At 44.9% G+C, this 13,615-nt stretch overlaps 1 protein-coding gene across 1 annotated transcript in view; it reads right to left on the reverse strand.

Annotated features, from left to right (window-relative positions):
• Positions 1–13,615, reverse strand: part of T265_05197 (hypothetical protein) — a gene marked incomplete at both ends in the record, with an annotated part of 33,636 nt that overhangs the window by 10,978 nt on the left and 9,043 nt on the right. Inside the window, 2 exons of the mRNA XM_009170141.1 lie at positions 8,603–9,005; positions 9,384–9,566. Of these exons, the coding sequence (XP_009168405.1) occupies positions 8,603–9,005; positions 9,384–9,566 (586 nt within the window). The remainder of the gene's footprint in view (positions 1–8,602; positions 9,006–9,383; positions 9,567–13,615) is intronic.

Genomic DNA, 13,615 nt, shown 5'->3' on the forward strand with positions numbered 1-13,615 from the left:
ACTGTAGTAGCTGCTTCGGTGTGTCAGAGAGTTTGTGCGTGTGCGTGTCCGTTCGTCGTTCCACCATCGATCTGGCATGTGAATTGAGTGGCTGATTGGATGTGTCCGATTGGTTGGCTCGCGTGAGCGCTGTGGGTTGACTGGATGTGTGACTCAGTTGTTTTGCTTATCTGCCACGACGGCGGACCAGTTGGCCGCGTGTACCCAATACACCCGTGTCCGTACTTACGTGTCTGACTTACTTACTGTGAATTACAGTACCTTTCCAATTCGAAGGGATGTTGGTATTTCGCCAACAACCGAGACATGATCGCCACCATGATAACAATATCTTCTGACTTACTGTGAATTACAGTACCTTTCCAATTCGAAGGGATGTTGGTATTTCGCCAACAACCGAGACATGATCGCCACCATCAACGATAACAATACACCAGCAACGCACACTGGAGCTTAACAGCGGTTCTCATTACATACAACGATGTATCACACAGATCAGATATCCATGCTTTTTAATAGTAGAACACAGGAGGCACGAAAACAAACATCAAGGTGGATTAAGAAGATGCACATTAACTTGGCGTTTGAAGAGAAGGAAGCTGTAGAAATTTTGAAAGACATAAGGTGGTAAGGAGTTTTAAAGACAGACTACCCGGGAACTGAAAGCCAAGTAGTTCAGTTGCCCGACGGAACATAACACACATGAAGCTGCTGAAAACCCCCCAAACAGCCCGCTACAGGACAGGTGCCGCTGGGAAAGATGCAACATAATGCCGGAGAGCACCCTGGATCCCACGGTTACCGGAAGATGCCACGATGGTTTTCTCATGACGTTCTTGTGCCCTTTTTGGAAGATTGAGATCAACGTCGCAGCGTCCTGTTTTGTTTTCGTTCCAACTTTAAGTAGTAGGATCTTCAGGCTGTTCACCAGCACTTCGGCAGGTTTTTTGTAAAGTGCGGGGCGAAAATCATCCAACTCGGATGACTTGTCGCGTTGAAGGGATGATAGCTAACACTGGGTTTATGATGGCAACCTGGTGTCAATCTTGCACTTAGGTTTGTTGAGTTCCTCAAAAGATTATGTTGAAGGAGCCTGGCTGAACTGTTATTTAAGCTGCTCCGTCAATCATTCATGATGAATGAGACGCCGTTTAATATGCTGCAAAAATTTTCAGACACTTGTCTCCTTTTGTCCAACTGACCGAATCAGCTGAAATAAGGCGCGGCTGTTGCCTGAAACGAGTCTTCTCCTTCTCACGAGTCTTCGCAATCCTCCAGCGTTCTCCATCATTCTTCAAGCTCTCGATTATCCACTGTTTTGGAGACCTGCGTGGGCCATCACAGTAGCTTTTCTGGCGAAAATAAGACCTGCTGACCTTGACGATATCCAGTGTTCATTTGGTCGAGCTTGGACACAGTCCTGACAACATAACATCTTTCAATTTCTTCCATGCATTCTCCAATCTTCGTCATCAGCCTGAATGTAACCTGTAGTCAGTAGCTCCCCATCCAGATTAACTAGATACTGTTGAGCTACTGAAACTACTCGAAGCTGAAGAACGAAACTGCTCTATTTAAACATGCGTAATCCTGAGAAAAAGTTAGCTGATAAACAAGTCCGGACAACAATGCGATCGGAGACGAGTTGCATACTGTGGAAGGAACAACAATCTTTAGCTGAGACTCTCCATCGATAACTGACAACTACATGATCCAACTAAGTCCACAACTAGCTTGAGGTTTTTTGGTTCCAAGTAAATCAGTGTGAGCGATTGTGCTGAAAGTTGGAACTGACGATGAACAAACGGTGACCAGCACATAACTGGAGAAACTGCTCACCATTATCCGTACACTGAGCATCAACTCCAATTCATTGCTTAACTGTGCTTCTTCCGAGCTTAGTCGGCCAACCTGGGCGTTCGTATCGTCCACTAGATGAGTGTATCCGTTGTTCTTGCTGACCTGAGCACTTGTGACAGGCCTCACGAAAACTCGTCCTTTTCACATTTAGAACGGCAGTTCATCGGGATGTAAGCCGACACGAGGAATAAACACTGCTCCACTAATAATGAGCACTTGTGACAGGCCTCACGAAAACTCATCCTTTTCACATTTAGAACGGCAGTTCGTCGGGATGTAAGCCGGCACGAGGAATAAACACCGCTTCACTAATAACAGATTCATGGATGATAACTCGGACACCCGCCTACTTCACTACTGTATGACAATGCTTGCTGGGTAGAGTGAACCAAAATCAGGCAGAGAGACAAAACGGAGTTCATGATAATAGCCTTGAGGTGATTTCCTACCGGTATCATATTAAAATTAATTGGGTTCATGATTAACAAAACGCGAGCGAAACGCGTTACACTCCAGGGAACACACATAGGCTGACCACTAGCGATATGAATTGAGAGGTGGCACACATCCTTCTGCAGAGATCTGAAGGGTATATTCCGGGTCGATGATTCCATTTGACTGCTTCATCGAAGACCTGCAACCTTGTCAATTCGGATAAGTTATAGTGAAAATTGAGCTTTGGAGCACATCGAGGCATGTCTGCCACAGCCTTCAACCCAATTTGCCGTACACTATCTAGTCATACTATACACTGTGCTGTCCAACACGATAAAGCAAGTAGATACCAAACCAGTATAGGGTGGACCAAAATGCGAGCGCGAGAACTACATTGATCAATTTGCTGTTGAAACTGGCCAATAGTTATTGAGTGCACTAGTCTGGTCACTGTCTGTTGTAGCGAATCAACGCCCAGTGGGTTTCACTGAACAAGTGCACAGACAGAAAACCTAGTGGTGGAAAAACTTGGAAAGGTAACAGATAAGCACTCAAGCTCAACCAATTCAGTTCAGACGGTTAAGAGGGGTTCGTACCATTGCTCGAGGGATTTATGAATATAGTTTTCATGCTCGGCAAAGTAGAATGATGCATTTCTGTTTTAGACCAGATTTGCTGGGTGTGTTGCTGCTATATGGATTCAAATGGAAAAGGTGTGCAAGCAACTTTCACCCATGTATCGCGCTTAGGCTGACAGTCAGTAATTAGGGGCCGAGAAAAGTTTGGCGAAAACAAACTAAAAACCAACTGGACTTCAAAAAACTATAGAAAGCAGTTTGCACATATGAATTACGCGGAATTTTATGTACCATGAATGACGTAGATAACGATGTCCTCTGATCGATATTCAGGACAATAGTAACACTTGAACCCATAACCGGTATGGGTGTATAACTAATACTCATGCGAATGTGTTCGGTTAGACGACGAACAGTTGGTAAAGAATAAATGACGATTCTCTTGCTGCACACCAGCACATCACTACTGTCAACTGTCTCCAGTGACAGATTGCAATCGCGATCTATGAATGACTGGATAGACGAGCGAGTCTAGCAAGATAAATGGACCACATTGTACTGAGGTTTACTCGAACGGTTCTATGAACCAGACACATGAAAGGAGCTGTCAGTCACGGACAAACTGCCTGTAACATTGGTTTCTATGGTGATACAGGCTGTATGCACCCAACAAACTTTACAACAGTGTACGGTGGGATACATCACCCTTAGTTTCTGATGAATCTGACACCGACATACAACAATAAAAATCAGAAGTAACTAATCCTCCAGAACTACCAGCAAGTGCAGCGGAAAGAAGGCCAGTCCAGTGCTTTCAAATGATTACTTAGACGAAAACCAAGGTTAACGACAATGTCTGACACGGTAATTGTATGGTTGGTTAGGCCTGGCAGAGAATGGAAGAGTCGAGTGTGCAGGCTCAAAAGGAGGTAATCATCATCAACATCGTCACCATCTTTATCATCGAACATTGGTGTTTGACCGCACAGCCAGGTCAGTTTAGCTGGACAAAGCCTGACAACTAAAAGGGAAGAATGGGATGGGAAAGAGCACCTAGGACTTGCCCAAAACAAACATACGAAGTACCTAAACCTCCAACAATCTGTCGGACAGTTTGGATAGAAACTGACAGCAAGAACACCACTGACATCCGTTAGCCGCCATATCGCTCAGTGTCTCCAGACAAGCACAGGAGTACCACCAGGGCCACATCGTGAAAGACAAGCGGAGCCAACGGCATTCAACCGCTTCGTAACATTCTTCATTCCATCAGACATGTCACATTCTGTCCATCTCTAGGTTTTCGTCACTGCACTTCACGACAGACGATATTCCTACATATGTAAAACATGACCCAACCGTCTTGACTTCTAATACTGAGTGCAGTCCTTGAGTAAAGTACCTTCTGCTTCACCTTCAGAAGCACCTTATATTTCCTAACCACACTTACAACTTGCTGGATCCAGCAGATTCCAGGCATACTTCTGGGACATCGGTGGTTAAAGACCTGAGGAGGTTTCAGATCCTCCTCAAGAAGTGGCCAAGTCTCGTACAATTAAAACAAAACAACCAGCACTGTAGCCTGGTACAGGCGTACTTTGAGAATCAGTGTTATACCTTATTGACGGCACAAATTGGAACGAGTTGGCAGACGCAATTCTTGTCTTTAAGCATCGTGTGTTAATTTCGTCCGTCACAATACCGTCAGAACATGTGAATTCCGAGGTACGTATAGTGTTGCACAACTTCCAGTGTCGCTCTTTGAATTCTTGGAGGCATGTTTAAAGACTGCACGTCCTGCAGCATATCCTCAGGGTCTGTGAGTGCGAAGTACATATTGGTCAACTTTTCTAACAATGCATGCACTTCCCGCACTTTTTTAAGAATAATAACAGTATCTGCCCACTCCAGGTCAACAGGGTTCTCAATCGGAGAGATCCGAACAGCGAGGGTTTTGGGTATCCAGAATTCGTCCAGTTACATAATCAACGATGAAATGGAGTGAGTAGACACCACTACTTGTAGAAAGGGTTTTGGAGAGCTCCCTATACAGTATCGCGCGCCTAGAAGTGGATAAACATAAACGGCGTATGGTATCCATGAGATTATGGAACGTAACCTGTTGCGTAAGTGAGCAGAAAAGGAAGAATCGGTCGACAAAATCACACCCTCGAATTTAAAAGAACACCAAGATTGTAGAGTGACTATATGCATGCCGTTGCTCTACTAGTTGACAGTGTGAAGATGTGGTTCATACAATCTCTTACAGGCAAAAATCCTGAGAGCCGTCCTCGGGTCCCAACACACGCCTCCGTAAGGCGACGTAAAATCAGCCATGTCATGAGTCCAGTTATAAAGTGGGTTGTCACACTCACAACATTTTCCGTTAAAATAGGCACTGCTACCAACTCACCGCAGTTGACTGGGACGGTGCCCTCCAACCAGATAGAGGCAAATACATTCGATAACCACTGGTTGAGAATTTCATTTCCATCTTTAAGCATATCAAGTTCGTCAGGACCAGCAGTTCGCTGGCGCTTGGGAGAAAAGACATGCGCGTATTTGCGAATCTACCGAAGAAGGGGGGGTCTGGAATCCGAATGAGGAATTCCAGGCAACCAGTTGACTCGTTGTTGAGGGTGTTCAACCCAACGATTCAAAGACAAACGATCCGTTCTGATCATCGATTATCTTGCTCATCAGAGCCTGTTGCGCGTAGCACTTAAAATAGTATTTGCACACTGTGAGATTCTCTCGCATCCTTTACCCTTTCCGATTCCTGGACCCACCGAATTTCTCCATCCGCAGACTGACTGACGGTAGACAACCGAGGTGTATTGTACTCTCACAGAAGAGGAACATGTATCCGACCTTCGAGCAAGCGTACAGCTATGCTTGAGACCCGATGCTTATATCAGACCCATTGCGCAGTTCCACAGGCAGGGTCGTGAACAGTACTCTCCAGTAACGATTAGCACCAGAAGATGGGTCGCCCCAAACTTAGGTAAGTGATTTTGGTAAGTCTGCTTCATATAACAGTCCCAGAGCTTCTCAATGGTCAGGCGAGGTGTGCGCGCCTTGTGCACCTCTGAAAAGGTCAAGGAGAGACAGTAATAGACAGGCGGGCGATTGGAAGCCACACAGCCGTTCCAGAACGAGCCAGAATCAGTGACTGATTCACTCCACCTATAGCCAATACCAATGTGGATATGTGTTGAATGTTCGCTGGTACACTTCAACTTACCAGCTATAAAACATGTACCGTAGGCACATTGGTTCCAGATGCTACAGCTTCGATCACCAGAAACAGGGAGGTAGGGCACACAGTCAAGCCTTAGAAGCAATGGCATGTTCAGTTTGTTCCAAAATTGGATAGCTACGTATTAGAGGCGATAGCTTTGATGCATCAGCGCGACTGACTGCGCGATTGGGCCATTTCCGCCAATATCATTAACCACTGCTGATTTGAGTCCCGGGGTCCTCATCCAGGGACCAATCCGGTTGCCCACCCGACTACGTTTACTGATTAGTGTTTTCACACTGCGCTACCAGGTCATACATTGTCCGCCGCTCGGTCGCTTCCACTCAGTATACGGATGGGCGAAACGAGCTCTGCGAGACAGACTATCATTTGGCATATGTAGTACATTGGCAGTGTTGTGGAATGTAGGTAGCTCGAGTGCGCTGTTTGGTTGTTGGTCTGTTCGCCGAGCTTGGCAGTTGGATTGCAAACGTTTCGTCACCAATCGAGGTGACATAGTTAGTGCAGGGTTGAGTGCGTGAATTCCTCCTCTTCTGGTAGTTCCAAAAGCGGTCTTCGCGTAGTTTGATTGGCCTCCTGTGAATCTGACGTGGTCTCAATCTCCCGTGTCTGGTTGGTTCGTTGGACGCACTCCATTCGGCAGTTCTGTATGTGGTTGTTCTCTTGTGATTCGGCCGTTTTCTTCTTGCTTTGTGGTGTGAGTTTGTTCCTTTGATTGGTTGACTCAACAGTCTTCCGTTTTTAGTAATTGTCTTCCTTTGATCCAATTGGTCGGTTGGTTGTCGTTAGGTTTCTTGGCTCAGAGTCCCGTGACTGTGTGGTTGTTTTGCTCGTAACGGCTGATAGACTGGGTCAATGTCGATGTGTTTATTGACCGATTTTTGTGTGGAGTACCACGCCTCGGCAAATTCTCGCTCCCGTTTTGTTCTTGCGTGAGCAAGTATTTGAACATTGTTCCGATTGAACGTGTGTCCTTCTCTGTATTCATGAATTGAGACAAGTGACATTGGGTCATGTCTTCTGCTGGCAAACTTGTGTTCATGTGTTCTGGTAGCAAGTTTTCTTCCTGTCTGGCCAACATAGTGTTTGTCGCAGTCGTTGCATTCAAGTTTGTAGACCACGTGAGTCTTCCTCAATGCATCCAAGCTTCCCTTTGGCTTCGAGAGAGTTCTTCTCAACGTGTTTGTAGGCTTGAAGGCGACTGTGATTCCATGTTGTCGTAGATGTCGTGCAGTCATCTCCGCCACGTTTCTGATATACGGCAGCGTAATCTTCCTCTCTTCTGGTGGTCTCGTAAGCACCTCTATATGAAATTCCTCGAGTAGCCGTTATTTCGGAATATCTCGTACAATCTTCGTTCTTCTTTTTTCTTCGTCTCTGTTGCGTTGCAGTGTGTCTCCACCCGCTTGAATAGGGCTCGAACACAGCTCCGCTTGTGACAGTTCGGGTGGTTGCTGTGGTAATTGAGAATCTGGTCTGTATGTGTTTCTTTCCTGTACACTTCAGTTTGCATTTGGCCGTTTGTTGTCCTTGTGACGAGCACATCTAGGAACGCCAATTTGTTGTTCTCCTCCGTTTCCATTGTGAAGTGGATATCGGGAAACACGTTGTTCAGCAGTTCTACAATAATGAGGCACTGGTGAGACACTGTACCGAATAAACAGTGTGTTATGTGAAGCGCATACCAAACCGTCGGCTGAGTTTCTTAGGTTACACAAAATCGTCTGCATTTCGGAAGGATCTGAGCCAAGGAGAACAATATCGTCTGCATTCTCAATGTCTGTGAGTGAGTGTCCCGGAAGCATTTCGACTCCCAAGGTTTCAGAGGCAGGTAGAGTAATTTCGAGCAGTATATCAATAACAAAGTTGGAGATGAAAGGGAAAAGAGGACAGCCATGTCTTACACCAATGGACGTAGTGAACTCAGGTGAGGGCTTCTTGTATACTCGTACGCGCCCACAGGAGTTCCCATACAGAGCCCCCATAAGGCAGAAAGATTTGCAAGAGATACCATTGATAGCCAGACAATGCCAAAGTTGCTGGCGTTCGACAGAATCAAAAGCAGCTTCCAAATAAAAAACGACCAAAGTGGGACGTCTGAAGGAGTGACGCCGTTCAAGGAATTGGTCTCAAGGTAAAGATATGGTCGATACATCCTCGACCAGGGCGAAACCCAGCTTGATTCTCACGAATCTGTCTCTCCCGATAATCCATCAACCTGGGCAAAATAATGCCAGAGAGCACCTCAGATGTGACAGATACCAGGCTCATACCACGATGGTTTTCACATGACGTTCTTATATAGGGACGTGAGGGTGGGTCCCCTATGCGATTAAAGTGTGTACAACTGTGCAGCCAAAACATATACAACTGTTTCAAACACAACATTCCAGAAGGAGAAACTGTATCGTCTTGAAGGTTGTAACTTATAAACTCAGACAACTTACTAGTAGACGTAAACACTTACCGAGTCGGACACAAAGTTCCAAACCATTCAGCAGAATTAGCCGCAGACAGGGTGACGGATCAGGCGTGAGTAAGTCTATCTGCAACTTGCTTTCCAAGCTGCGTTGTGACTCCGCTTTGGCCAGATAGGATGCTATTGGTCCTGGTTCAACCTCAGCTAACAAAGAGCTTTCAAACCCACAAACGAGTCCACATATAGTTGCGTCCACAGTGGATCTCACCTCTTTGCATAACAACTCTGTTTCAGTTGCCATTTTGTTGAGGCTATGCAAGCTTCGAAGGAGCACGTGAATCACAGTTGAATGGAGTCGTAGTTGTGTGAGATTTTGGTTGCCCATGCGGTTACGCTCTGCTGTTTGTAGTGGGTAGGTGACTAAGCAAGTGTGAAGGGTCCTCGAAAGAACCTGAAACAGGGGAAATTACGTATGTGAGTTTATCTAGGGTTCCCCGTCGACTAAGGGCAGAACATCATCGCATTTCGACAGGGACAACTATTGAAGCATGAAACACACTTTTATAGTCAACACCCCTCCGAAAATGAAACCTAGGCTTTATGGCCGATTGAAATTTGTAGAATATCAAACGAAAAATAAAAGTTAATAACCTAAGACCATGGAATATACGAAAAACAGTGCATATTGTAGGTGTACGGATACTGAAAAGCCACATAAAGCGTCCTAACTAAAGCAAATGTATATACAGAGTAATCACATCGAAAACTAAAGGCAATAAGAGACCCCACAAACGAGTCCACATATAGTTGCGTCCACAGTGGATCTCACCTCTTTGCATAACAACTCTGTTTCAGTTGCCATTTTGTTGAGGCTATGCAAGCTTCGAAGGAGCACGTGAATCACAGTTGAATGGAGTCGTAGTTGTGTGAGATTTTGGTTGCGCATGCGGTTACGCTCTGCTGTTTGTAGTGGGTAGGTGACTAAGCAAGTGTGAAGGGTCCTCGAAAGAACCTGAAACAGGGGAAATTACGTATGTGAGTTTATCTAGGGTTCCCCGTCGACTAAGGGCAGAACATCATCGCATTTCGACTGGGACAACTATTGAAGCATGAAACACACTTTTATAGTCAACACCCCTCCGAAAATGAAACCTAGGCTTTATGGCCGATTGAAATTTGTAGAATATCAAACGAAAAATAAAAGTTAATAACCTAAGACCATGGAATATACGAAAAACAGTGCATATTGTAGGTGTACGGATACTGAAAAGCCACATAAAGCGTCCTAACTAAAGCAAATGTATATACAGAGTAATCACATCGAAAACTAAAGGCAAATAAGCGACATACACTCATTTGCGACTCTCCTGGAACCCAACTGAATCTCTCGTTTGTGATGTTTCGAAGCAACTGAATGTGCTGCACCAAGCCGCCTCATATTCCAGTTGCCACGATGGTCGAGATATCGCGATACACGTATAGATATAATGCACTACTCATAAGATTGTTTGCAAATGAGTGTAATTCGCTAATTCCGTATAATTTGGTTTCAAGTAGAACGTAAGGGGACTGCGCCTACCTGATAAGTCCCAAGAAGGGCGAAACCGGTCGTGGGCTGTCGAAGAATTTTCAGCAACCTTATGAGTAGTGCATTATGTCTATAAGGCGAATAACTTTACGGTATGTGTCGGACTTTGTGGGGAATGACGGGTTGCAAGGTGTGTACTATGCAAACTATGCCCCCCACCGTATATACGCCAGGGCGAGGAACGGCTAGAATCCTTGTAGGTTGGGACCATCAAGTTCAGTTTTACGTCGCCCTTTGACGAAAGATGCTTGGAACGACGTGGAGGCTGCAGGAATCTCACGAGTAAGAAAAGTAACTGTCTCATGGAGCAAACACACACGAGAAAATGGCTTGCCTGTTTTTCTTCGTCATTCAGGACTATTGAAAAAGCTCAGCAAGATTTGTTAGTCATAGGCCTTATGGCAAAGTAATTCAGAGTGAAAGTGGCTAGTTCACCATCACTGTGGAAAGAGCAGACACACAGGCGTTAGACTATGGTTAATTCAGTTCAGATTATGCGTTACTCGGCATCGCTTATCCGACCTTCTTATCACACACGCAAAGAACAATAACTGAATTGCAAAAACTTCTGCGCATATTCTCATTTTTGAGTTGCGCTACGGTATGGCACACAACAGAGCAAGTTAGTCTGCTCCGAAGAAAGAATCAGGTGTTCCAAAAACAACAAAAGTATTGACAGTCAGTGGAGGTTGCGCCGGCTCTTGGGATTCAAGCAACGTGTTCTTTGTTCATTATCCCGACTAATGAAGCATTCGAAGAGGATGCGCTTGACTTTGGTCCCAAGAAGTTTAAAGTCTTAGGAAAAAGAAAACATGCTGAGCGATGCAGCTTAAAACAATGTTTATTTTTAAATCAAATCTAGTGAGAACAGAGAGTAGTGGGTTTTCGCAAGCACATGACCCGAAGGCACTTCTAGTCCAAACTGTAAAATGCAGTAAACCGAATGTAAAGTTTTCGGAAGCAGAAGTTGGCTTTGCTTGATACTATTCAATTCGCTCCATACATACAACAATACAGTGTAAGAACATCAGCATGGTGTTGTATTTCCGTTAAAAAGACTGCACCGGAGAGAATGACGATTTAATGTGAACCTTTGAAAGTGGCAAAACACAGAACTTGACTGAGCCCGCATTTTCGGGTCGAAGAAATCTGTCACAATGAGAGTACGAAAAAACTGAGATACTCAAAAATGTTCTTAGTTCATACAAAGACAGATGAGTGAACGAATGTATAGACCTGCTTCCCAATCATCCTGAAGTAATCAGGCTGTAAAGACACTCGGAAGAAAGTGCATACCATCAGTCATGAGCTTAATCCAGGATACTTGCTCTTGGATTGAACATTGTGTGAATTATGGTCAAGCACTACAGAGGACTAAGGAATGCAAACTCTTGAGTTCCAAACAACCAGTAAATTGTGTATACACGCAATGCTGAAATTTTCAAGTAATGTTGCGCGCATCTGAAAAGAGGGCATGATTTTTTTTTGTTACACAACACGAGTAGAGGCACCTGCATACCGATTCATATAGTCTATTCGTCTGACCCGAGTGCAGGACAGACAAAATCAACAATTTCAGGAAACCAGCACGGGTCACAATAGGCACAGGTCGGCAGTCACTAATGCATTAATATTATGCTACTGATGTTTTGTGAGTAGTGAGAACTTCCCAAAGGTGGCCCGCATCTGGGCGGGGGAGGTAACTAACCAGCGGTGACCTGGATCCAAAGCGAGGCACCACGTCAACGGTACCTGAAGATCGTGGATTTGACAAGGTTATAGAGCCGTCATGCAGCATACAGCTTGGCTAACTTCCATAGTAATTCCAAGCACTGATTATGAGTGGTGTCAGTACCGGCAGGAAACCGAAGCTCACTTCGCAGAATGTGCTGACTTGGAGTATTCTTAAGTTTATTTACTAAAGTCAATTGTCACGACTAGGCGAACCACAAGGCTACACCGCTTAATTTAATCAGATGTAGTTCTCAAAGGCTCGCAGTCTGCAGTTTACCGTCTGTTTGCTAGAAGCTCAGGATGGATGACTTAGGGCAAACACGGTTCAAAAATGGACATAGAAAACCCTTTCCCACAGGTAATCTCACTAATCCAACCCAAGAGGTCCCACTGAATATGAAGGGAGGTGATGGTGCAGGAACCCGAGCGTGAGAAATGGAAAAGGGAGTGCGAGGCCCGGGAATCGAACCCGGATCGACAACTTGGAAGGCTGCCATGATAACCATTACACCAGCCTCGCCCGGGTGCCGTGCCTTCACAAGGGATCATATATGGAAAGGGTTCGGCCGACTTGTGCTAACGGCTGTGTTACAACATTTTCTTCTTGATCGAAGCGACTGCAGTATCTTCAGACAATTATTGAGTAGCAACAATCAGAGATGCCTGTAAGGCCAATCTCGCCACAGCTCCATTTGTTAGGTTCCATCGGAGCTGATGCAAATCGACTATTTCTCCTATATCTTGAGCACAGTGAAGTATAAGCTGAGTTCAAATAGGAGCGAAGCCCGAGTCCAATGTAGACTCATCAGTATGGTTTCGCCGGGACAGGAAGAAGACGGTTCAAACGAGAGTGGTGTGATGTCCACAAATCTCGCAAATACTATTTTCCTCTTCATTATTCAATACCCTCACAGCGAAGAGTCGAGGACGGCGTCGAGCATATAAAGAGAGGGATTTTTCTCTTGGTGTTAGGCCGTGGAAGACAAGACTTGTAGAATTCACGTAGGTGCTGTTTCGTGCACAGTTATTGCTTTGTCTAGAGCGAAAAAATGTCGTTGCTCCAAGATTGCGCTAAGGTGTGGACCCCTTTCAGAAATCTGTGCTACCTATTAGTTGGCTCATAGTCATGAAACAGACCCAACCTTATATGTAGGCAACGCTACTTTAGCTGTCTTAAGGTCTTAAATTGTGTGGTTCAAGGAGTTAAAAAGGGCATAAAGGGCAAACAGTGGACATTATTCTGGCCCATGTTACAATAGTTTGCGCTCGTCTTTTGAGTGGCGCCTGTTTTGCCCAACTGTAAAATCCTCTTTCATAGGCCAATAAGAATGGAACGATATGAGTGTTCGTCCAGGACTACCCGCTGAATATGTTCCAAATCTGTTCCGAAACGTCAAGCTGCTGGGATTTTTATATCAGTTTGGGTCATCCCTTTGGGGGTTATTTCTCGGAACAGTCTACTTAAATTCCAATCTAGATCGCAGAATGAGTGGCAGGCAGTTGGACCCTAAACAGGACATTATGTTCAGGACAGATGTTTACCAGACTACCAAAAATACAGAATTGCCCGCCGTTGAAATGCTGGATGGTCCTCCCATACGCATATCGTCGAACACTGTGCATTCACTTCTTACTCCACGTGAACATACTTCAAATCTGCCGAATATATGTATATATATATATATATATATATATATATATAACTAGCCTAAAAATAATGTCTAAACCAGTTATATGGG

This window comes from Opisthorchis viverrini (genome assembly GCF_000715545.1).
Source record: "Opisthorchis viverrini unplaced genomic scaffold opera_v5_94, whole genome shotgun sequence".
NCBI classification, from domain to species: Eukaryota; Metazoa; Platyhelminthes; class Trematoda; order Opisthorchiida; family Opisthorchiidae; genus Opisthorchis; species Opisthorchis viverrini.